The sequence below is a fragment of the Phyllobates terribilis genome, unplaced genomic scaffold (genome assembly GCF_046119375.1).
Source record: "Phyllobates terribilis strain yellow unplaced genomic scaffold, ASM4611937v1 Scaffold_10__3_contigs__length_209671492, whole genome shotgun sequence".
NCBI classification, from domain to species: Eukaryota; Metazoa; Chordata; class Amphibia; order Anura; family Dendrobatidae; genus Phyllobates; species Phyllobates terribilis.
This window is the reverse complement of record NW_027362770.1, coordinates 196,759,029-196,784,615: the sequence shown is the minus strand read 5'-3', so window position 1 is coordinate 196,784,615 and position 25,587 is coordinate 196,759,029. Positions and strand designations below refer to the sequence as shown.

The following is a 25,587-nucleotide window of genomic DNA, read 5'->3' as shown; positions in this document are numbered from 1 at the left end:
TTTCACAGGAAAATCCATTTTGGTTTCGTTTTTGTATGTTTTATTGTGAGTGCGTAAAAGTGGCGTAATACCTCTGACAACGTTGTTGACAGCAGTGAGTCAGAAATGCTTTCAGGGGTCTTCCCCATGCTGTTCTCATGTCATTTGAGCACTGTTCCTATCGATTTGGGCAATTTTTAGGCCCTCTGCAGACCGCCGTGGGGAGCCTCCTGAAAAATGCTCGAGTTTCCCATAGACTTACATTGGGCTCGTTGCTTGGGTCGAGCACCCGAGCATTCCAGTTTGCTCGACCCGAGCATCGAGCACCTGAACATTTTAGTGCTCACCCATCACTAGTAGCTATGTATCATGTTAACGAAAACGTTATGGATTGTTTCATATGTACAGGATGAGAAACAGTCATAGTTCAGGAATACATCTCCAGAATCACTATCAGTACATGAACACGGCACTAGATCCCACATTCATTCCAAAAATACATCACCAGAAACATTACAGAAATACAGCCCCAGAACCATCCAAGGTGCGGAGTAATATCAGCAGCAAAGAGCACAGTGCAGGGTGCAGAGTAATATCAGCACTAAAGGGCACAGTGCAGAGTAACCTCAGCAGTAAAGAGCACAGTGCAGGATGCAGAGTAACCTCAGCAGTAAAGGGCACATTGCAGGGTGCAAAGTGACATCAGCAGTAAAGGGCACAGTGCAGGCAGCAGAGTAATCTCAGCAGTAAAGGGCACAGTGCAGGGTGCAGAGTAATCTCACCAGGAAAGGGCACAGTGCAGAGTAACCTCAGCAATAAAGGGCACAGTGCAGGGTGCAGAGTAATCTGAGCAGTAAATGGCACAGTGCAGGTACAGAGTAACCTCATCAGTAAAGGGCACAGTGCAGGGTGCAGAATAACATTGGCAGTAAAGGGCACAGTGCAGGATGCAGAGTAACCTCAGCAGTAAAGGGCACAGTGCAGGATGCAGAGTAAGCTAAGCAGTAAAGGGCACAGTGCAGGATGCAGAATAACCTCGGCAGTAAAGGGCACAGTGCAGGGTGCAGAGTAACCTCAGCAGTAAAGAACACAGTGCAGGATGCAGAGTAAGCTAAGCAGTAAAGGGCACAGTGCAGGATGCAGAGTAAGCTCAGCAGTAAAGGGCACAGTGCAGGGTGCAGAGTAAGCTAAGCAGTAAAGGGCACAGTGCAGGGTGTAGAGTAAGCTAAGCAGTAAAGGGCACAGTGCAGGGTGCAGAGTTATCTCAGCAGTAAAGGGCACAGTGCAGGGTGCAGAGTAAGCTGAGCAGTAAATGGCACAGTGCAGGGTGCAGAGTAAGCTAAGCAGTAAAGGGCACAGTGCAGGATGCAGAGTAAGCTGAGCAGTAAAGGACACAGTGCAGGGTGCAGAGTAAGCTAAGCAGTAAAGGGCACAGTGCAGGATGCAGAATAACCTCGGCAGTAAAGGGCACAGTGCAGCATGCAGAATAATCCCCGCAAGAAAGGGCACAGTGCAGGGTGCAGAGTAAGCTAAGCAGTAAAGGGCACAGTGCAGGGTGCAAAGAGACATCAGCAGTAAAGGGCACAGTGCAGGCAGCAGAGTAATCTCAGCAGTAAAGGGCACAGTGCAGGGTGCAGAGTAATCTCACCAGGAAAGGTCACAGTGCAGAGTAACCTCAGCAATAAAGGGCACAGTGCAGGGTGCAGAGTAATCTGAGCAGTAAATGGCACAGTGCAGGTACAGAGTAACCTCATCAGTAAAGGGCACAGTGCAGGGTGCAGAATAACATTGGCAGTAAAGGGCACAGTGCAGGATGCAGAGTAACCTCAGCAGTAAAGGGCACAGTGCAGGATGCAGAGTAAGCTAAGCAGTAAAGGGCACAGTGCAGGATGCAGAATAACCTCGGCAGTAAAGGGCACAGTGCAGGGTGCAGAGTAACCTCAGCAGTAAAGAACACAGTGCAGGATGCAGAGTAAGCTAAGCAGTAAAGGGCACAGTGCAGGATGCAGAGTAAGCTCAGCAGTAAAGGGCACAGTGCAGGGTGCAGAGTAAGCTAAGCAGTAAAGGGCACAGTGCAGGGTGTAGAGTAAGCTAAGCAGTAAAGGGCACAGTGCAGGGTGCAGAGTTATCTCAGCAGTAAAGGGCACAGTGCAGGGTGCAGAGTAAGCTGAGCAGTAAATGGCACAGTGCAGGGTGCAGAGTAAGCTAAGCAGTAAAGGGCACAGTGCAGGATGCAGAGTAAGCTGAGCAGTAAAGGACACAGTGCAGGGTGCAGAGTAAGCTAAGCAGTAAAGGGCACAGTGCAGGATGCAGAATAACCTCGGCAGTAAAGGGCACAGTGCAGCATGCAGAATAATCCCCGCAAGAAAGGGCACAGTGCAGGGTGCAGAGTAAGCTAAGCAGTAAAGGGCACAGTGCAGGGTGCAGAGTAAGCTAAGCAGTAAAGGGCACAGTGCAGGATGCAGAATAACCTCGGCAGTAAAGGGCACAGTGCAGGGTGCAGCGTAACCTCAGCAGTAAAGGGCACAGTGCAGGATGCAGAAAAACCTCGGCAGTAAAGGGCACAGTGCAGGGTGCAGAGTAACCTCAGCAGTAAAGGGCACAGTGCAGGGTGCAGAGTAACCTCAGCAGTAAAGGGCACAGTGCAGGGTGCAGAGTAAGCTAAGCAGTAAAGGGCACAGTGCAGGGTGCAGAGTAAGCTAAGCAGTAAAGGGCACAGTGCAGGGTGCAGAGTAAGCTGAGCAGTAAAGGGCACAGTGCAGGGTGCAGAGTAACCTCAGCAGTAGAGGGCACAGTGCAGGGTGCAGAGTAACCTCAGCAGTAAAGGGCACAGTGCAGGGTGCAGAGTAAGCTAAGCAGTAAAGGGCACAGTGCAGGATGCAGAGTAACCTCAGCAGTAAAGGGAACAGTGCAGCTAAGGAGCAAGAGATCAAGACATTAGGTCTCCGCTTTCTTGTATTATTCCCTCCTCAGACCCCAGATTTCTGCCTCAGGTTTACTAGGAGCAGCACTAACACACCAGTCTAAGTCAGTGACCCCTCTACTACAATGTCCTATATGATAAATGTGGTAAAATTCATCCTCGCTGCCAGAGTTGTGCAGATTTTTGTTTTTCCATGTTTTTATTAATCTTTTTCATAGAAACAGAAAGCTGGGAGCTCGGCTGGTAACCGAATGGAATCACCGCCACCAAAAAGAGCAAGATCAGAGGCGGCAGGAAAGGTAAAAGGATTGTAGCAACACTGACAAATTCACCAAGCAGGAGAGTGTTGGGTTCTGTGCACATGACCTCGTTTTACGATGGCGAACATACCAAATTATTTAAAAGGAAGATGCTGCAGGAAACAGCTTTGTTTTCCTACAGTGAAGCGTAATTTTTAGATGGTTTTGTTTTGGTAATTTCCTGAGTGCTTTTTAGACATTTCAGATCATTGGCACGTTTTTTTCCTTAGCATTTCAAGGAGTATTTCTTACTTGAGTTTTCCGTTCATTTTTTTTCATCTCTATTAAATGATGAAACTGCCAGTGGTTTTTGAGCCAAAAACAATAGAAAAATGTTTAGAAAGAAACCCCATTGGATATAATTCATAGTAGCTGTGGGGAATGTGTGTAATTCAGGTGCCGGATCTCAAGATGAGGACAGTCAAGGATGGATATAAACAGTTTATATATATATATTTATGTAACAGGTGTTCTAAACAAGGGAATAGTAACAGGGATAACAAATGGTAATTTGAAGTAATAATGCAGAGTCTGTCAAGGTAGTGTGATGCACCCAGTCGTGGGAGTCACCACGTTAGTTCTTTAACTCTGTATATGGCCCTAGCGGGGGTCAATCCCGCTAGGCCGCAAGTCTTTTCCGGACAAAGTCAATCAAATCACGTTTAGCTTCTCCTACCCCAACCGGTCCCCTCCCAACCTGAGATCCTAAACCCAACTGTCCCCGGTACCGTAGGTGAACAGTGGAAGTAACGGCCCTGTTCACTTGTGCAGCTCGTCTGCTTCCGCTGGTGTGATTCTCCTGGCGGAGCCCTCTCCCAGCTCCTCTCTGCTTCGCCGTTAGAGGCAGTCTCTGAAGCTTTGGGTAGGGGGATCCAGACCTCGTCTGTTGGCGGGCGATGTCGGGTCATGCGAACTCACTCAGCACCGCAAGCAGATCTCGACTCTCGTCAACAGGCGCAGCACTCGGGGAACCTCTGCAGGGAATCCGGAGTTTATCCACCGGTGTCCAGCTGTTACGTCTCGCAGGCCTCTGGCTCAGAAGCTGGGCTTCTCAGCACGTCGGGAGCGCGTCTGCTCCTCTCTGCATTTTGGCACCAATCCTGCCACAGGCTTGGCACGCTGGACTTTTATATTCAAGAAATCCTTCCTGGAAGTCACCTGACTGGGTCCAGCGTATAAATCTGTTCCCCCTTCAACTTTCCTAACACATCTTGGTTGCGTTTGATTGTGTCTGACCAGCAGATGGCAATCTCTCCTCATCTTTGACACATTCTGCAAGAATTCTCCTGAAGGCTTTTTTGGCTTCTACTACATTTCTCCCCCCTTTTTGCTCGCCAATCCTCGGGCGAGTGGATTGCTTGCGGGATTGATGCCTCCTTCCAGGCAGTGCAAGTCCAGACAAGAGTTGAGCGCACTCTTCTGTTTTCTGTTGGATCTGAAACCAGATAAACTCTTCTTGAGCATACTGGTTAGGAGGGATTCCAGCATTAGCCCGCTCAGTTTTGTGGGGCTCCTCCTGCAGAGGTGATTCCGGGGTTATCTAATGAATCAGCCACTGGGGATTACAAGTCACCTCCCGATTCATTCTGTACTCCACTCGGGATTGGCATCGACAGCTCTGACGAGCCCAACGGCATTGTAGCCCATCCTTCTTCATCTCCCAAGGTCACTGTGTGTGGCACTTCGGCCAATTCGTTTGGAGGCCCAACCCCGTTCTTCACCATTCGATATGGTATCGTCTCCCAACGATGGTCCAGCTTACTCCCAAATCGTTTGGCCCTTACTAGCACACGGTCTCCTGGCTGGAGTGATCCACCCGAGAACGGGGGCCGACCTGCATGCTCTACTTCCTGGAACTTCTGCACAACCAATCTTCTCACTGTATGAAGCCGGTGCCTGTGCTCCCGAATCCAGGTACTTGGGTTGCTGCCTGGGCCATAGTCTTCTGAGTCTAGCTCTAGTTCAGTAATTTCTCACCCATTCCTTCCAAACAGCAACATGTAAGGGGTGTAGCCAGTAGTCGCATGAACTCGAATATTATACACCCACACCAGCTCGGACACGAATTCGGGCCACTTCATCTTTTTGTCTTCTTCCAGCATTCACAACATTTGCAACAGGGTTCGGTTGAAGCGCTCGCACGCTCCGTTCCCTTGGGGTTGGTAGGACGTTGTTCTGCATTTGTCGATCTCATAGATACAGTATAGCTCATCCATCACTCGCCCCTGGAAGCAGGCCCCCTGGTCAGAATATATTCGCTTCGGGCACCCATAAATCTGAATGAAATCCTGACAGATGGCCTTAGCTGCAGCTTCTGCTGTCTGGTTTCGGGTAAGTGTCACCACTGTGAACTTGGTGAAGTGATCAGTCATTACCAAGCAGTGTCCATAACCATTGCATGAAGTTCCGATCATCAGGTAGTCAATCATCAGGACTTCTAAGGGTGCAGCAATTCGGATGGTCTGAATGGGAGCTCTTTGTTCCGGGGGCTTACTCAACTCACACTGGCGACATTTTCGGCAGACCCCTTCGACTTCTTGCCGCAATTGGGGCCAATACACCAGCCGTTGTAACCACCAAAAGGTCTTCTCCACACCGAAGTGAGCACCTCTTCCATGAGCTTCCTGGGCTAGCTGTGTTACTAGAGCTTCTGGAACTACTACCGGAACTACTAGCTGCCAGGTAACGTCGAACTCTCGAGGTAGCTGGATTCTTCGGCATAGCAAACCATCCTTTAGGGAGAGCCTTTCCCACTGGCCAAGGATTTGTAGGGTAGTTGGGAGTGAGGCAGCCCTGGCCTCCTGGTCGGGTCTTTGACCCAGGGCGACCCATTCTCTCAGCTTTGCCAGCTCTGGGTCGGACTGTTGCAGATATATCCAATCGTCTCTTGAGCGGCCCAGAATTTGAGTGGGCCTTGACTCCTCTCTGGACTCCTGGGCGTCGACCACAGTAGCGGCGAACAGGCTAAAACCCAGACTCTCGTCACCTTTAAGCTTCTCATCTATATCTCTCTTCGGCCCCGTCTGAGTGACCCGGGACAGGGCATCTGCATGAGTGTTCAGGGCCTTGGACCGATAGGCGATTTCGTACTGGTATTTAGACACCCTTGCTACCCACCGCTGCTCAGTCATGGCCCACACCAGTGTCAGGAGCTCCAGCTTGAACGAACTGTAGTTGTCCGGATTCTTCTCCGTATCCCGGAGCGACCGTCTGGCATATGCGATCACCCGCTCTTTTTCTCCTTGCACTTGAGCCAGTACTGCTCCCAGCCCATGCAAGCTTCCGTCAGTGTACAACACGAAAGGCTGTGAAAAATCAGAGTAGGACAGAATTGGGGCATCATTTCAAACCTCGGAACGCCTCTTCTTGTTGTGGGCCCCACTGAATGTGCTGCCGCTAGGCTCCCCTAGTCGTTCCTCTCAGGAATTCATTGAGCAGGACTGCAATCTTAGCAAAGTCTTTTATGAATCTGCAGTAGTATCCAGCGAGCCCCAGGAATGCCCTCAGTTCTCTTAGGTTGGCGGGTGTGGGCCACTTCTGCACTGCAGCTACTTTCTCCGCGGTGGCGTGCACTCCTGCACTGGACACAGTGTGCCCCAGATATTCAATTTCCCGCTTGAAGAGATGACACTTACGAGGCTTGATTTTTAGTCCGTGCCTCTGAAGTCGTTCTAACACTTGCTCCAGTCGGCGGAGGTGATCTTCAAACATAGCGGAATAGATAATTATACCGTCTAGATATATTAAAGTGGCTTCAAAGTTGAGGTCCCCCAAGCATCTCTCCATCAGTCTTTGGAATGGCCCTGGTGCATTTGTCAGCCCGAACGGCATCCGGTTGAACTCAAACAAGCCCATAGGAAGGACAAAGGCTGTCTTCAGATGATCCTCCTTAGCTACTTGGACCTGCCAATAGCCACTGGCCAGGTCAAGAGAAGAGAAGAACTTGGCACTTCCTAGTGCAGATAGAGACTCTTCAATTTGGGGTAGCGGATAGGAGTCCCGCACTGTACATGCATTCAGGAACACAAAATCTCAGGGTACCATCCTTCTTCTGAACCGGCACGATAGGGGCTGCCCAAGGACTCTGACTTTCACGGATCATGCCATTCCACAACATGTGGGCCAACAGCTCTTTCACCTCCTGGTACTTTTGAGGTGGGATCTGCCGATATCTCTCTCGAATGGGAGCAGTATTTCCTGTGGGTATTTCATGCTGAATGTCCCGAGTGCACCCGAAATCGTCTTCATGCTGTGCAAACATTCCCTGATACTGCTGTAGAAGCTGTTCAATCTGTCTTACTTGCCTGGCAGAAAACTCAGTAGGATTAGCCTCCATTTGCTATAAGAGGTGGTGCCCAGCCAGTGGTTCTCTTCCATTCTCTTGGCTGTTGAGGGACACCTCTAGGATCCATGGTTCTCCTTCCACAGGTGTCAGACCTATAGCGTCAGCTCTGGTAAGATCCTCTGGCATTATGCAAACTCACACCACCTCTTGTCGGGGCAACAACTTCAAATTTGCGCCACTTAGATTGATGCAACGCACGGGCACCCGGCCCTGCCGCATGGTGGCCAAGGTGCGAGCAACCAGAAGTCCGGAGGGCGCTTCCTCTCCCTCTATTGGTTAAATCTGAATGTCCATGCCCTCTAAGGACACATGTGCCAGCACCAGTAACATGAGTACAGTCTGTCCCACTGGCAGTGTCATTGTGGCTTCTGGTGGTATCGATACCTTACCAAGATACTGAGAGGTAGCAGTCAATTTCTGAATTTGGCTGACTCGCACGAGATGCTGGAATACTATCTTGCTGGCTGGGTCACGAGTGGAGTGGGTCCAGTTGTTTTTGTCAGAGCCCCCAGCCAGGAACTGTCCGACCTCCTTCAGCACATTCATGCCCAGGGTTACAATGGGCCCTTTGTCTGCAGGCCCTGTGGTCAGTACTATCCCTTTCCGACCAAGGTCCTTTCTGCATGCCCAGACAGATATCCATACTACTCCCGCTACTGCGATCGGTAGTTAATTAGCCTCCACCAGATCCGTGGTGTTACCGTGCATGTCCTCCAGAATTTTTAGCACTTTGTCCACGGTGTCACGGTCCCCAAGTGGGTGGTACATCACAGTTTGTCAGGCTTCTCCATCAGGGGTTAGGTGGGCCAGGATGCAGAGTAACTTCAGTAGTAAAGGGCACAGTGCAGGATGCAGAGTAACCTCAGTAGTAAAGGGCACAGTGCAGGATGCAGAGTAACCTCAGCAGTAAAGGGCACAGTGCAGGATGCAGAGTAACCTCAGCAGTAAAGGGCACAGTGCAGGATGCAGAGTAACCTCAGCAGTATAGGGCACAGTGCAGGGTGCAGAGTAACCTCAGTAGTAAAGGGCACAGTGCAGGATGCAGAGTAACCTCAGCAGTATAGGGCACAGTGCAGGGTGCAGAGTAACCTCAGTAGTAAAGGGCACAGTGCAGGATGTAGAGCAACCTCAGTGGTAAAGGACACAGTGCAGGATGCAGAGTAACCTCAGTAGTAAAGGGCACAGTGCAGGATGCAGAGTAACCTCAGTAGTAAAGGACACAGTGCAGGCTGCAGAGTAACCTCAGTAGTAAAGGACACAGTGCAGGATGCAGAGTAACCTCAGTAGTAAAGGGCACAGTGCAGGGTGCAGAGTAACCTCAGCAGTAAAGGACACAGTGCAGGATGCAGAGTAACCTCAGCAGTAAAGGGCACAGTGCAGGATGCAGAGTAACCTCAGCAGTAAAGGGCACAGTGCAGGATGCAGAGTAACCTCAGTAGTAAAGGACACAGTGCAGGATGCAGAGTAACCTCAGTAGTAAAGGGCACAGTGCAGGATGCAGAGTAACCTCAGCAGTAAAGGACACAGTGCAGGATGCAGAGTAACCTCAGCAGTAAAGGGCACAGTGCAGGATGCAGAGTAACCTCAGCAGTAAAGGACACAGTGCAGGATGCAGAGTAACCTCAGTAGTAAAGGGCACAGTGCAGGATGTAGAGCAACATCAGAAGTAAAGGGCACAGTGCAGGATGCAGAGTAACCTCAGCAGTATAGGGCACAGTGCAGGGTGCAGAGTAACCTCAGTAGTAAAGGGCACAGTGCAGGATGTAGAGCAACATCAGAAGTAAAGGGCACAGTGCAGGCAGCAGAGTAACCTCAGTAGTAAATGGGCACAGTGCAGGATGCAGAGCAACCTCAGCAGTATAGGGCACAGTGCAGGGTGCAGAGCAACCTCAGTGGTAAAGGGCACAGTGCAGGATGTAGAGTAACATCAGAAGTAAAGGGCACAGTGCAGGCAGCAGAGTAACCTCAGTAGTAAATGGGCACAGTGCAGGATGCAGAGCAACCTCAGTGGAAAAGGGCACAGTGCAGGATGCAGAATGACCTCAGCAGTAAAGGGCACAGTGCAGGATGCAGAGTAACCTCAGTAGTAAAGGACACAGTGAGGGGTGCAGAGTATCCTCAGTAGAAAAGGGCCCAGTGCCGGGTGCAGAGTAACCTCAGTAGTAAAGGACACAGTGCAGTGTGCAGAATAATCTCAGTATTAAAGGGTACAGTGTAGAGTGCAGAGTAACCTCAGTAGAAAAGGGCCCAGTGCAGGATGTTGAGCAACCTCAGTAGTAAAGGGCACAGTGCAGGGTACAGAGTAACATCAGAAGTAAAGGGCACAGTGCAGGGTGCAGAGTAACATCAGTATTAAAGGGCAAAGTGCAGTGTGCAGAATAATCTCAGTATTAAAGGGTACAGTGTAGAGTGCAGAGTAACCTCAGCAGTAAAGGGCACAGTGCAGGTGTGGCGCCCCTGAGGGTTCGGTCGCCACAGGGGTACTGCATCTCTTTAATGAGGTGTGGTATCTCCTCTCCGAGGTAAGGAAGGAGCACCTTTCAGGACCCCACCTCTGCATCCAACACTACATCTCTCCCACCTGTAGGGGGTTTATATGCACCAGGGTGCTGCCCCAGCCGGGATAAGAGGAGATGGGGGAACCAAACATAGGGGGAACCTAGTAGTGGGTGAGGGTGGAGGACACACTTAGAGGTTACACTTACTAATTCATATTTAATAAACGGCCATCTTAGGCTCATGGTCTTTGATTGTGGTCTTCATCACTGAACGTGGCTTCCTGTGAGAACCTGCAGCCTGCTGAAGATACACTGTCCTCGTTCTCTGGCCTTGAGGCGAGGAGCGGGTTTGAGTTAACGGCTGTCTCTACCCGGTCAAGGTCCCTACCTAAGAAGGCCTGGAGGGGAGTGGAGGAGTAAAGCTCCACAGGCAAAAGGATCCCGGAGAATACGGACGGAGCGGCATACGCCACCTGTACTCTTTATTCTGGCCTAGTCAGAGGGACTCCTGCTGCAAAATGGGTACCGGCCCCCGATATCTGACTTTGTTACTCCACGTCTCAGTCAGAAAAGCCCGGAGGCTTAGAGGATCCCTCCGGGTGACGGAGGGAGCGGAGTCGCCACCCGTACCCTTGTTCTGTGTATAGCCAGGGGGAGACCCAGCCTTACCACACACACGGACAGGACAGGACCTAGTGGGAGTTGCTAGGAACACTCTTGTGCTGGGGGTCCTGATTGTTGCACCCGAACTACCCGGAGCGTGCCGAACCCCCTTTCCTGGTGGCCGCAGCGCGCCGTGAGGAGTAAGGAGAAGGCTTGCAGCTGCCAGTTAACAACGTGAGTAAAGTTTGGAAGACTGCATCCCTTGCCTCCGGTTCCTTATTGAAGTGCGGCACAGCACCACACCGCACCTCATCTCCCACTACTACTCCCATCCTCCTCCTGTCTTTCCTCTGCCCTGAGGCCCTGCTCCGCCTGTGGGGAGTAGTACCATCTTCTGCTGCCATAACCATCCCGCCTCAGAGGACTGCCGCAGCGCTGGTGGTGGATCACCAGACACCGCAGGTGGCGTAGTAATCCTAATCCACTCGATTACCACCGTCCCTCCTAGCCCCTTATTTTTGATGTGTGACGACCCTGGGCACGGGCCGGGCCTAGGCCACGACTGCATCCACACCACACTGAGGCCTGATTCCGAGTACCCTTCATCTCTCAGGGTGGGATAGAGAGGCAGTACCAAACGAGTCGCACAAGGATGCAGAGTAACCTTAGCAGTAAAGGGCACAGTGCAGGATGAAGAGTATCTGTTTGCCTCAGTATCCTGCACATGTGCTGCCCCCGCCTTTATCATGGAGGCTTGCTGCATCCTGCAGTACATTGTTAATCTGACCTGGTGTTGGTAAGGTATTATCTTTCACTGTGATGTTTTTTTAAATGATGTCTAATGTTAACCGTTTTAATGTTTAGTGTTAGGACTCGCAATTATGAGGACCCTTGACGTTGGGTTGCGAGCTTACCTTTTTGGCCAAAATATCAACCAATACCTCATGTGGTGTATTTATCTTATACACCATTTTTCATCTTTTTTGCACATTTTTATGCAGGATGCACCCAGGTCCCTTTAGTGTTGGCTGGGTGAATTGGGGCGTCTGTCCTGTGTGGGTGCACGTATTATAGTGCAGGGCAACCCGCCTGATCTAATAGTATGGGCGTCATCAAAAGGCTGCTAGCCAGACACTGTGCATCACACATATCTGTGTGACTGGCACCCTAAGCAAACTCTATCGGTGTGCATTATAATATAACACAGCCGCCCCCTCCATGAATTGGTAGGTTAGTGAGTGGCTGTCTGCATCAGTATCCTGCACATGTGCTGCCCCCGCCTTTATCATGGAGGCTTGCTGCATCCTGCAGTGCATTGTTAATCTGACCTGGTGTTGGTAAGGTATTATCTTTCACTGTGATGTTTTCAGGATGCAGAGTGACCTCAGCAGTAAAGGGCACAGTGCAGGGTGCAGAGTAACCTCAGCAGTAAAGGGCACAGTGCAGGATGCAGAGTAACCTCAGTAGTAAAGGGCACAGTGCAGGATGCAGAGTAACCTCAGCAGTAAAGGGCACAGTGCAGAGTAACCTCAGCAGTAAAGGGCACAGTGCAGGGTGCAGAGTAACCTCAGCAGTAAAGGGCACAGTGCAGGATGCAGAGTAACCTCAGCAGTAAAGGGCACAGTGCAGGATGCAGAGTAACCTCAGCAGTAAAGGGCACAGTGCAGGGTGCAGAGTAACCTCAGCAGTAAAGGGCACAGTGCAGAGTAACCTCAGCAGTAAAGGGCACAGTGCAGGGTGCAGAGTAACCTCAGCAGTAAAGGGCACAGTGCAGGATGCAGAGTAACCTCAGCAGTAAAGGGCACAGTGCAGGATGCAGAGTAACCTCAGCAGTAAAGGGCACAGTGCAGGATGCAGAGTAACCTCAGCAGTAAAGGGCACAGTGCAGGGTGCAGAGTAACCTCAGCAGTAAAGGGCACAGTGCAGGATGTAGAGCAGGGGTCTCAAACTCAATTTACCTGGGGGCCGCTGGAGGTAGATTCTGGGTAAGGCTGGGCCGCATCAAGTTTTCCACAAAAAATGCGCTTACAAAATATCATTATTCAGATTCAAATGTCTTTATTAACAGTTCTTTAACATTTAACTTTTAGAACATGAATGGACATAAACTGTTTGAACATGGCTTTATCTGCCTACTTCTTGCTGCTAGAGATCTGACAGCGCTTACTCTTGCATAGCCGAGCCACATTTGGCGTAAGTGAGGAAGCAGTTGAGACCCTCAGCACAGCTTGAAGATGAGCATCAGTAATTCTAGACCTGTACTTTGACTTATTGAAGTTCAAGGTAGAGAAGAGCTTTTCGCACAAGTATGTGCTCCCAAATAGACACATGGTCTGCTTGAACATTCGGGAAAGCTCAGGGAAGCTGGGGGGCAATTCTCTTAAAAATTGCCCAAGTTTGTCTGCTTTTCCACTCACATCCCTAAACTTGGCTTTGAGTTCAGAGTTACACTGCAGGTCAATGAGCTCTATTTGAAACACTGGAGGGGCATCTTGCACATCAAAGGAGAAGGGGTCTGCAAAAATTTGAAATGTGGCTCTGTGTCTCTTGAAGTCTGCAAATCTATGATCAAATTCCTCCTGTAGCCTCAAAATGACATCCACATACTCCTCATGACTGAATAGTGTGCCTGAATCAATGAGTGACTTGCATGCTGGGAAATGGCAAAGGTTTGTTTGAGAAAGCTGGTCTTTCCACAATATAAGTTTTGTAGAGAACGCTCTCACGCTGTCATAGGCAGCACTGACAAGTTGCCCCTGGCCTTGTAACCTCTTATTCAGTACATTAAGCTCATGTGCAATATCAACCAAAAAAGCTAAGTCCATGAGCCATTTTGGATCACTTAGCAAAGGAACAGAAGCCCCATCTTTCTCCATAAAAGCTTTCACTTCCGCTCTCAACTCAAAAAATCTCTTCAATACGTTTCCCCTGCTGAGCCAACGCACCTCGGTAAAGTAGAGCACATCCCCATATTCTGACTCTATTTCCTCTAAAAAAGCACGAAACATTCTGTGTTTTAAGCCCCTGGATCTGATTTGGTTGATGCATTTCACAACGAAAGACATCACGTTGTCAAACTTCAGGCATTTGCTGCAAAGGGCCTGCTGATGGATAATGCAGTGCAGAGCAATGACCTCCTCTAAACCTTCCTCTTCCTTTTTTTTTATTAACAAGTGCCACCAGTCCTTTTTTCCTCCCGATCATTGATGGCGCTCCATCAGTTGTTATTCCGACAAACTTCCTCCAAGGCAAACCAGCATTCTGAAAAGCATCACACAGCTGGTGAAATATCTCTTGGGCGGTGGTCTGGCCATGCATTGGAACTAGTGAGAGCAACTCCTCTGTGACTTCAAAATTGTCATCAACACCCCGGACATAGATTGCAAGCTGGGCAGTGTCGGTGATGTCTGTGGTCTCATCAAGAGCGACTGAGTATACACTGAAACATTTTATTTTCTCACACAGTTGATCATAAATGTCACTTGAAAGGTCAGAAATGCGCTCTGCCACGGTGTTGGAAGAAAGGCTGACGTTGCTAAACTGACCTTTCTTTTCTGGAGAGATAATACTTGCAGCCTGTAACATGCACTTTTTTATAAATTCCCCTTCTTTAAATGACTTTCCTGCTTTAGCAATCATCATACTAACTACGTAGCTGGCTTCGACTGCTGCATCATTCTCTTTGGTTGCTTTCTTAAAGAAATCTTGTTGCCTCAGCAGACATGTCTTAAGTTTAGCAACCTGGTTGGCTCTCTCATCTTCCTGGTACTTTGCATACTCCTCAGCATGTCTAGTTGTGTAATGACGCTTCAAATTGTATTCTTTGGGCACTGCAACTTTCTCTGTGCAAATAAGACAAGTTGGGATGCCCTTGTGCTCAATAAAGAAATATTGCTTTTCCCACTTTTCCTGAAATTGTCTGTGCTCATCATCAACCTTTCTCTTCACTGCAGGCTTTGAGCAAGACATATTTGGGGCTGCGTAGCAAAAACTTAGGCCTATGGTGCCTTGAGATACCCACTTCAGCACAAGGTGCTCTGGATGAGCGGAAATAGAGTTTCCCAGTCCCCCTAGCTGCCTAGCATGACCTTCGGCAACATTAAAGAGGACCTGATTTTTACTCACAGGAGTAGCCAAATACCTTTAGGGTGGGCACGCACCTGGTCTGGTTTATAAAAATAGCACTCCTCCACTCTGCTGTGCCCCCCTGTATATTTCTTGCCCTGTATGCTAATACTGAGCATCAAGGAGGAAGAGACGCCGGGGTTTCTCAATGGGCGTCTCCTTCTCCATGTGCCTCAATCCAATCACAGTGAGAGTCACAGCCAGGAAGAAAAAAACTCCTTGTCTGTGACACTCTTTGATGTGATTGGATCACAACACAGCCAGGGAGAAGGAGACGCCCATTGAGAAACCCCTGCGTCTCCTCCTCCCATGCAGGGCCTCCAATGGCAGAACGTCCTGTCGCCTGACTGGGAAGAAGAAGAAAAAAAGTGGGGCGTGGAGAGCGTGACTGACAGGCTGGAGAGCCTGTCAGTCACGCTCTCCACGCCCCACTTTTTTTTTCTTCCAAGCCTGCACTAGATTGAAAACAAAAGAAGAAGCTGCTGTCATGGCGTCTCCCAGCGCAAGGGAAGCCCCGAGCTGGGAGACGTGTCTTCTCTATGAACGCGCCCTGTGCACCGAGGGGTCCCAAGCTCCTACCCCCCCCCCCCCCCGGTACTTGCCTCTCCGTGTCCCTCCCATCGAAGAAGATGAAGTCGCCGCTCTGAACGCACTTGGTGCAGGTCAGCCTCCGGCGGTGTTACACAGCGGGCAGCGCTCCACCGCCACTTACTCCCCCTGGTGAGACGCCGAGGTACTGTACTTGGTGGTGGAGCGCTGCCCGCTGTGTAACACCGCCGGAGGCTGACCTGCACCAAGTGCGTTCAGAGTGGCGACTTCATCTTCTTCAAGTACCGGAGGGAAGGGGACTAAGGTGGCTAAGTGCTTTTCCAGGCGGGGGGCCGCAAAATATTGTCCCGCGGGCCGCAGTTGGCCCGCGGGCCGCGAGTTTGAGACCCCTGCTCTACACCCTGCACTGTGCCCTTTACTACGGAGGTTACTCTGCACCCTGCACTGTGCCCTTTACTACTGAGGTTACTCTGCACTGTCCCCTTTATTACTGAGGTTACTCTGCACCCTGCACTATGTCCTTTATTACTGAGGTTACTCAACATCCTGCACTGTGTCCTTTACTACTGAGGATACTCTGCATCCTGCACTGTGCCCTTTACTGCTGAGGTTACTCTACATCCTGCACTGTGCCCTTTACTACTGAGGATACTCTGCATCCTGCACTGTGCCCTTTACTACTGAGGATACTCTGCATCCTGCACTGTGCCCTTTACTGCTGAGGTTACTCTACATCCTGCACTGTGCCCTTTACTACTGAGGTTACTCTGTATCCTGCACTGTGCCCTTTACTACTGTGGTTACTCTGTATCCTGCACTGTGCCCTTTACTACTGAGGTTACTCTGTATCCTGCACTGTGCCCTTTACTACTGAGGATACTCTGCATCCTGCACTGTGCCCTTTACTACTGAGGATACTCTGTATCCTGCACTGTGCCCTTTACTACTGAGGTTACTCTACATCCTACACTGTGCCCTTTACTACTGAGGTTACTCAACATCCTGCACTGTGCCCTTTACTACTGAGGTTACTCTGCACCCTGCACTGTGACCTTTACTACTGAGGTTACTCTGCACCCTGCACTGTGACCTTTACTACTGAGGTTACTCAACATCCTGCACTGTGCCCTTTACTACTGAGGTTACTCAACATCCTGCACTGTGCCCTTTACTACTGAGGATACTCTGCACCCTGCACTGTGCCCTATACTACTGAGGATACTCTGCATCCTGCACTGTGCCCTATACTACTGAGGATACTCTACATCCTACACTGTGCCCTTTACTACTGAGGTTACTCTGCACCCTGCACTGTGCCCTTTACTACTGAGGTTACTCAACATCCTGCACTGTGCCCTTTACTACTGAGGTTACTCAACATCCTGCACTGTGCCCTTTACTGCTGAGGTTACTCTGCACCTGCACTGTGCCCTTTACTGCTGAGGTTACTCTGCACCCTGCACTGTGCCCTTTACTGCTGAGGTTACTCTGCATCCTGCACTGTGCCCTTTACTGCTGAGGTTACTCTGCACTGTGCCCTTTACTGCTGAGTTTACTCTGCACCCTGCACTGTGCCCTTTACTGCTGAGGTTACTCAACATCCTGCACTGTGCCCTTTACTGCTGAGGTTACTCTGCACCTGCACTGTGCCCTTTACTGCTGAGGTTACTCTGCACCCTGCACTGTGCCCTTTACTGCTGAGTTTACTCTGCACCCTGCACTGTGCCGTTTACTGCTGAGTTTACTCTGCACCCTGCACTGTGCCCTTTACTACTGAGGTTACTCAACATCCTGCATTGTGCCCTTTACTACTGAGGTTACTCAACATCCTGCACTGTGCCCTTTACTACTGAGGTTACTCTGCACCCTGCACTGTGCCCTTTACTACTGAGGTTACTCAACATCCTGCATTGTGCCCTTTACTACTGAGGTTACTCAACATCCTGCACTGTGCCCTTTACTGCTGAGTTTACTCTGCACCCTGCACTGTGCCCTTTACTGCTGAGGTTACTCAACATCCTGCACTGTGCCCTTTACTACTGAGGTTACGCTGCATCCTGCACTGTGCCCTATACTGCTGAGGTTACTCTACATCAGGGGTCTCAAACTCGCGGCCCGCGGGCCAACTGCGGCCCGCGGGACAATATTTTGCGGCCCCCCGCCTGGAAAAGCACTTAGCCACCTTAGTCCCCTTCCCTCCGGTACTTGAAGAAGATGAAGTCGCCGCTCTGAACGCACTTGGTGCAGGTCAGCCTCCGGCGGTGTTACACAGCGGGCAGCGCTCCACCGCCAAGTACAGTACCTCGGCGTCTCACCAGGGGAAGTGGCGGTGGAGCGCTGCCCGCTGTGTAACACCGCCGGAGGCTGACCTGCACCAAGTGCGTTCAGAGCGGCGACTTCATCTTCTTCGATGGGAGGGACACGGAGAGGCAAGTACCGGGGGGGGGGGGGGGTAGGAGCTTGGGACCCCTCGGTGCACAGGGCGCGTTCATAGAGAAGACACGTCTCCCAGCTCGGGGCTTCCCTTGCGCTGGGAGACGCCATGACAGCAGCTTCTTCTTTTGTTTTCAATCTAGTGCAGGCTTGGAAGAAAAAAAAAGTGGGGCGTGGAGAGCGTGACTGACAGGCTCTCCAGCCTGTCAGTCACGCTCTCCACGCCCCACTTTTTTTCTTCTTCTTCCCAGTCAGGCGACAGGACGTTCTGCCATTGGAGGCCCTGCATGGGAGGAGGAGACGCAGGGGTTTCTCAATGGGCGTCTCCTTCTCCCTGGCTGTGTTGTGATCCAATCACATCAAAGAGTGTCACAGACAAGGAGTTTTTTTCTTCCTGGCTGTGACTCTCACTGTGATTGGATTGAGGCACATGGAGAAGGAGACGCCCATTGAGAAACCCCGGCGTCTCTTCCTCCTTGATGCTCAGTATTAGCATACAGGGCAAGAAATATACAGGGGGGCACAGCAGAGTGGAGGAGTGCTATTTTTATAAACCAGACCAGGTGCGTGCCCACCCTAAAGGTATTTGGCTACTCCTGTGAGTAAAAATCAGGTCCTCTTTAATGTTGCCGAAGGTCATGCTAGGCAGCTAGGGGGACTGGGAAACTCTATTTCCGCTCATCCAGAGCACCTTGTGCTGAAGTGGGTATCTCAAGGCACCATAGGCCTAAGTTTTTGCTACGCAGCCCCAAATATGTCTTGCTCAAAGCCTGCAGTGAAGAGAAAGGTTGATGATGAGCACAGACAATTTCAGGAAAAGTGGGAAAAGCAATATTTCTTTATTGAGCACAAGGGCATCCCAACTTGTCTTATTTGCACAGAGAAAGTTGCAGTGCCCAAAGAATACAATTTGAAGCGTCATTACACAACTAGACATGCTGAGGAGTATGCAAAGTACCAGGAAGATGAGAGAGCCAACCAGGTTGCTAAACTTAAGACATGTCTGCTGAGGCAACAAGATTTCTTTAAGAAAGCAACCAAAGAGAATGATGCAGCAGTCGAAGCCAGCTACGTAGTTAGTATGATGATTGCTAAAGCAGGAAAGTCATTTAAAGAAGGGGAATTTATAAAAAAGTGCATGTTACAGGCTGCAAGTATTATCTCTCCAGAAAAGAAAGGTCAGTTTAGCAACGTCAGCCTTTCTTCCAACACCGTGGCAGAGCGCATTTCTGACCTTTCAAGTGACATTTATGATCAACTGTGTGAGAAAATAAAATGTTTCAGTGTATACTCAGTCGCTCTTGATGAGACCACAGACATCACCGACACTGCCCAGCTTGCAATCTATGTCCGGGGTGTTGATGACAATTTTGAAGTCACAGAGGAGTTGCTCTCACTAGTTCCAATGCATGGCCAGACCACCGCCCAAGAGATATTTCACCAGCTGTGTGATGCTTTTCAGAATGCTGGTTTGCCTTGGAGGAAGTTTGTCGGAATAACAACTGATGGAGCGCCATCAATGATCGGGAGGAAAAAAGGACTGGTGGCACTTGTTAATAAAAAAAAAGGAAGAGGAAGGTTTAGAGGAGGTCATTGCTCTGCACTGCATTATCCATCAGCAGGCCCTTTGCAGCAAATGCCTGAAGTTTGACAACGTGATGTCTTTCGTTGTGAAATGCATCAACCAAATCAGATCCAGGGGCTTAAAACACAGAATGTTTCGTGCTTTTTTAGAGGAAATAGAGTCAGAATATGGGGATGTGCTCTACTTTACCGAGGTGCGTTGGCTCAGCAGGGGAAACGTATTGAAGAGATTTTTTGAGTTGAGAGCGGAAGTGAAAGCTTTTATGGAGAAAGATGGGGCTTCTGTTCCTTTGCTAAGTGATCCAAAATGGCTCATGGACTTAGCTTTTTTGGTTGATATTGCACATGAGCTTAATGTACTGAATAAGAGGTTACAAGGCCAGGGGCAACTTGTCAGTGCTGCCTATGACAGCGTGAGAGCGTTCTCTACAAAACTTATATTGTGGAAAGACCAGCTTTCTCAAACAAACCTTTGCCATTTCCCAGCATGCAAGTCACTCATTGATTCAGGCACACTATTCAGTCATGAGGAGTATGTGGATGTCATTTTGAGGCTACAGGAGGAATTTGATCATAGATTTGCAGACTTCAAGAGACACAGAGCCACATTTCAAATTTTTGCAGACCCCTTCTCCTTTGATGTGCAAGATGCCCCTCCAGTGTTTCAAATAGAGCTCATTGACCTGCAGTGTAACTCTGAACTCAAAGCCAAGTTTAGGGATGTGAGTGGAAAAGCAGACAAACTTGGGCAATTTTTAAGAGAATTGCCCCCCAGCTTCCCTGAGCTTTCCCGAATGTTCAAGCAGACCATGTGTCTATTTGGGAGCACATACTTGTGCGAAAAGCTCTTCTCTACCTTGAACTTCAATAAGTCAAAGTACAGGTCTAGAATTACTGATGCTCATCTTCAAGCTGTGCTGAGGGTCTCAACTGCTTCCTCACTTACGCCAAATGTGGCTCGGCTATGCAAGAGTAAGCGCTGTCAGATCTCTAGCAGCAAGAAGTAGGCAGATAAAGCCATGTTCAAACAGTTTATGTCCATTCATGTTCTAAAAGTTAAATGTTAAAGAACTGTTAATAAAGACATTTGAATCTGAATAATGATATTTTGTAAGCGCATTTTTTGTGGAAAACTTGATGCGGCCCAGCCTTACCCAGAATCTACCTCCAGCGGCCCCCAGGTAAATTGAGTTTGAGACCCCTGGTGTAGAGTAACCTCAGTAATAAAGGACATAGTGCAGGGTGCAGAGTATCCTCAGTAGTAAAGGGCACAGTGCAGGGTGCAGAGTAACCTCAGTAGTAAAGGGCACAGTGCAGGGTGCAGAGTAACCTCAGTAGTAAAGGGCACAGTGCAGGATGCAGAGTATCCTCAGTAATAAAGGACATAGTGCAGGGTGCAGCGTAACCTCAGTAGTAAAGGGCACAGTGCAGGATGCAGAGTATCCTCAGTAATAAAGGACATAGTGCAGGGTGCAGCGTAACCTCAGTAGTAAAGGGCACAGTGCAGGGTGCAGAGTATCCTCAGTAGTAAAGGGCACAGTGCAGGATGCAGAGTATCCTCAGTAGTAAAGGGCACAGTGCAGGATGCAGAGTATCCTCAGTAGTAAAGGGCACAGTGCAGGGTGCAGAGTAACCTCAGTGGTAAAGGGCACAGTGCAGGATGCAGAGTATCCTCAGTAATAAAGGACATAGTGCAGGGTGCAGCGTAACCTCAGTAGTAAAGGGCACAGTGCAGGGTGCAGCGTAACCTCAGTAGTAAAGGGCACAGTGCAGGGTGCAGAGTATCCTCAGTAGTAAAGGGCACAGTGCAGGGTGCAGAGTAACCTCAGTAGTAAAGGGCACAGTGCAGGATGCAGAGTATCCTCAGTAATAAAGGACATAGTGCAGGGTGCAGCGTAACCTCAGTAGTAAAGGGCACAGTGCAGGATGCAGAGTATCCTCAGTAGTAAAGGGCACAGTGCAGGATGCAGAGTATCCTCAGTAGTAAAGGGCACAGTGCAGGGTGCAGAGTATCCTCAGTAGTAAAGGGCACAGTGCAGGATGTAGAGTAACCTCAGTAGTAAAGGTCACAGTGCAGGATGCAGAGTAACCTCAGTAGTAAAGGGCACAGTGCAGGATGCAGAGTATCCTCAGTAGTAAAGGGCACAGTGCAGGGTGCAGAGTATCCTCAGTAATAAAGGGGACAGTGCAGGGTGAAGAATATCCTCAGTAGTAAAGGGCACAGTGCAGGATGCAGAGTATCCTCAGCAGTAAAGGGCACAGTGCAGGATGCAGAGTATCCTCAGTAGTAAAGGGCACAGTGCAGGATGCAGAGTATCCTCAGTAGTAAAGGGCACAGTGCAGGATGTAGATTAACCTCAGCAGTAAAGGGCACAGTGCAGGGTGCAGAGTATCCTCAGTAGTAAAGGGCACAGTGCAGGATGCAGAGTATCCTCAGTAGTAAAGGGCACAGTGCAGGATGTAGAGTAACCTCAGCAGTAAAGGGCACAGTGCAGGATGCAGAGTATCCTCAGTAGTAAAGGGCACAGTGCAGGATGCAGAGTATCCTCAGTAGTAAAGGGCACAGTGCAGGATGTAGAGTAACCTCAGCAGTAAAGGGCACAGTGCAGGATGCAGAGTATCCTCAGTAGTAAAGGGCACAGTGCAGGATGCAGAGTATCCTCAGTAGTAAAGGGCACAGTGCAGGATGTAGAGTAACCTCAGCAGTAAAGGGCACAGTGCAGGATGCAGAGTATCCTCAGTAGTAAAGGACACAGTGCAGGATGTTGAGTAACCTCAGTAATAAAGGACATAGTGCAGGGTGCAGAGTAACCTCAGTAATAAAGGGGACAGTGCAGAGTAACCTCAGTAGTAAAGGGCACAGTGCAGGGTGCAGAGTAACCTCCGTAGTAAAGGGCACAGTGCAGGGTGTAGAGCAGGGGTCTCAAACTCGCGGCCCGCGGGCCAACTGCGGCCCGCGGGACAATATTTTGCGGCCCCCCGCCTGGAAAAGCACTTAGCCACCTTAGTCCCCTTCCCTCCGGTACTTGAAGAAGATGAAGTCGCCGCTCTGAACGCACTTGGTGCAGGTCAGCCTCCGGCGGTGTTACACAGCGGGCAGCGCTCCACCACCAAGTACAGTACCTCGGCGTCTCACCAGGGGGAGTAAGTGGCGGTGGAGCGCTGCCCGCTGTGTAACACCGCCGGAGGCTGACCTGCACCAAGTGCGTTCAGAGCGGCGACTTCATCTTCTTCGATGGGAGGGACACGGAGAGGCAAGTACCGGGGGGGGGGGGGGGTAGGAGCTTGGGACCCCTCGGTGCACAGGGCGCGTTCATAGAGAAGACACGTCTCCCAGCTCGGGGCTTCCCTTGCGCTGGGAGACGCCATGACAGCAGCTTCTTCTTTTGTTTTCAATCTAGTGCAGGCTTGGAAGAAAAAAAAAGTGGGGCGTGGAGAGCGTGACTGACAGGCTCTCCAGCCTGTCAGTCACGCTCTCCACGCCCCACTTTTTTTCTTCTTCTTCCCAGTCAGGCGACAGGACGTTCTGCCATTGGAGGCCCTGCATGGGAGGAGGAGACGCAGGGGTTTCTCAATGGGCGTCTCCTTCTCCCTGGCTGTGTTGTGATCCAATCACATCAAAGAGTGTCACAGACAAGGAGTTTTTTTCTTCCTGGCTGTGACTCTCACTGTGATTGGATTGAGGCACATGGAGAAGGAGACGCCCATTGAGAAACCCCGGCGTCTCTTCCTCCTTGATGCTCAGTATTAGCATACAGGGCAAGAAATATACAGGGGGGCACAGCAGAGTGGAGGAGTGCTATTTTTATAAACCAGACCAGGTGCGTGCCCACCCTAAAGGTATTTGGCTACTCCTGTGAGTAAAAATCAGGTCCTCTTTAATGTTGCCGAAGGTCATGCTAGGCAGCTAGGGGGACTGGGAAACTCTATTTCCGCTCATCCAGAGCACCTTGTGCTGAAGTGGGTATCTCAAGGCACCATAGGCCTAAGTTTTTGCTACGCAGCCCCAAATATGTCTTGCTCAAAGCCTGCAGTGAAGAGAAAGGTTGATGATGAGCACAGACAATTTCAGGAAAAGTGGGAAAAGCAATATTTCTTTATTGAGCACAAGGGCATCCCAACTTGTCTTATTTGCACAGAGAAAGTTGCAGTGCCCAAAGAATACAATTTGAAGCGTCATTACACAACTAGACATGCTGAGGAGTATGCAAAGTACCAGGAAGATGAGAGAGCCAACCAGGTTGCTAAACTTAAGACATGTCTGCTGAGGCAACAAGATTTCTTTAAGAAAGCAACCAAAGAGAATGATGCAGCAGTCGAAGCCAGCTACGTAGTTAGTATGATGATTGCTAAAGCAGGAAAGTCATTTAAAGAAGGGGAATTTATAAAAAAGTGCATGTTACAGGCTGCAAGTATTATCTCTCCAGAAAAGAAAGGTCAGTTTAGCAACGTCAGCCTTTCTTCCAACACCGTGGCAGAGCGCATTTCTGACCTTTCAAGTGACATTTATGATCAACTGTGTGAGAAAATAAAATGTTTCAGTGTATACTCAGTCGCTCTTGATGAGACCACAGACATCACCGACACTGCCCAGCTTGCAATCTATGTCCGGGGTGTTGATGACAATTTTGAAGTCACAGAGGAGTTGCTCTCACTAGTTCCAATGCATGGCCAGACCACCGCCCAAGAGATATTTCACCAGCTGTGTGATGCTTTTCAGAATGCTGGTTTGCCTTGGAGGAAGTTTGTCGGAATAACAACTGATGGAGCGCCATCAATGATCGGGAGGAAAAAAGGACTGGTGGCACTTGTTAATAAAAAAAAAGGAAGAGGAAGGTTTAGAGGAGGTCATTGCTCTGCACTGCATTATCCATCAGCAGGCCCTTTGCAGCAAATGCCTGAAGTTTGACAACGTGATGTCTTTCGTTGTGAAATGCATCAACCAAATCAGATCCAGGGGCTTAAAACACAGAATGTTTCGTGCTTTTTTAGAGGAAATAGAGTCAGAATATGGGGATGTGCTCTACTTTACCGAGGTGCGTTGGCTCAGCAGGGGAAACGTATTGAAGAGATTTTTTGAGTTGAGAGCGGAAGTGAAAGCTTTTATGGAGAAAGATGGGGCTTCTGTTCCTTTGCTAAGTGATCCAAAATGGCTCATGGACTTAGCTTTTTTGGTTGATATTGCACATGAGCTTAATGTACTGAATAAGAGGTTACAAGGCCAGGGGCAACTTGTCAGTGCTGCCTATGACAGCGTGAGAGCGTTCTCTACAAAACTTATATTGTGGAAAGACCAGCTTTCTCAAACAAACCTTTGCCATTTCCCAGCATGCAAGTCACTCATTGATTCAGGCACACTATTCAGTCATGAGGAGTATGTGGATGTCATTTTGAGGCTACAGGAGGAATTTGATCATAGATTTGCAGACTTCAAGAGACACAGAGCCACATTTCAAATTTTTGCAGACCCCTTCTCCTTTGATGTGCAAGATGCCCCTCCAGTGTTTCAAATAGAGCTCATTGACCTGCAGTGTAACTCTGAACTCAAAGCCAAGTTTAGGGATGTGAGTGGAAAAGCAGACAAACTTGGGCAATTTTTAAGAGAATTGCCCCCCAGCTTCCCTGAGCTTTCCCGAATGTTCAAGCAGACCATGTGTCTATTTGGGAGCACATACTTGTGCGAAAAGCTCTTCTCTACCTTGAACTTCAATAAGTCAAAGTACAGGTCTAGAATTACTGATGCTCATCTTCAAGCTGTGCTGAGGGTCTCAACTGCTTCCTCACTTACGCCAAATGTGGCTCGGCTATGCAAGAGTAAGCGCTGTCAGATCTCTAGCAGCAAGAAGTAGGCAGATAAAGCCATGTTCAAACAGTTTATGTCCATTCATGTTCTAAAAGTTAAATGTTAAAGAACTGTTAATAAAGACATTTGAATCTGAATAATGATATTTTGTAAGCGCATTTTTTGTGGAAAACTTGATGCGGCCCAGCCTTACCCAGAATCTACCTCCAGCGGCCCCCAGGTAAATTGAGTTTGAGACCCCTGGTGTAGAGTAACCTCAGTAATAAAGGACATAGTGCAGGGTGCAGAGTATCCTCAGTAGTAAAGGGCACAGTGCAGGGTGCAGAGTAACCTCAGTAGTAAAGGGCACAGTGCAGGGTGCAGAGTAACCTCAGTAGTAAAGGGCACAGTGCAGGATGCAGAGTATCCTCAGTAATAAAGGACATAGTGCAGGGTGCAGCGTAACC

General features: G+C 49.5%; 1 protein-coding gene across 4 annotated transcripts in view; it reads left to right on the top strand.

Moving 5' to 3' along the window:
• The window catches only part of LOC141164864 (uncharacterized), a 217,883-nt gene that overhangs the window by 146,058 nt on the left and 46,238 nt on the right, over positions 1–25,587 (top strand). For 2 of the 4 annotated variants that reach the window (XM_073650507.1, XM_073650511.1), the window contains one exon: positions 3,121–3,201. The exons of 1 other annotated variant lie outside the window; for it this stretch is intronic. In XM_073650507.1, coding sequence (XP_073506608.1) covers positions 3,121–3,201 — 81 coding nt within the window. Of the gene's footprint in view, positions 1–3,120; positions 3,202–23,019; positions 23,160–25,587 lie in introns of those variants that run through there. One more of the 4 variants, XM_073650509.1, reaches the window with a different exon arrangement.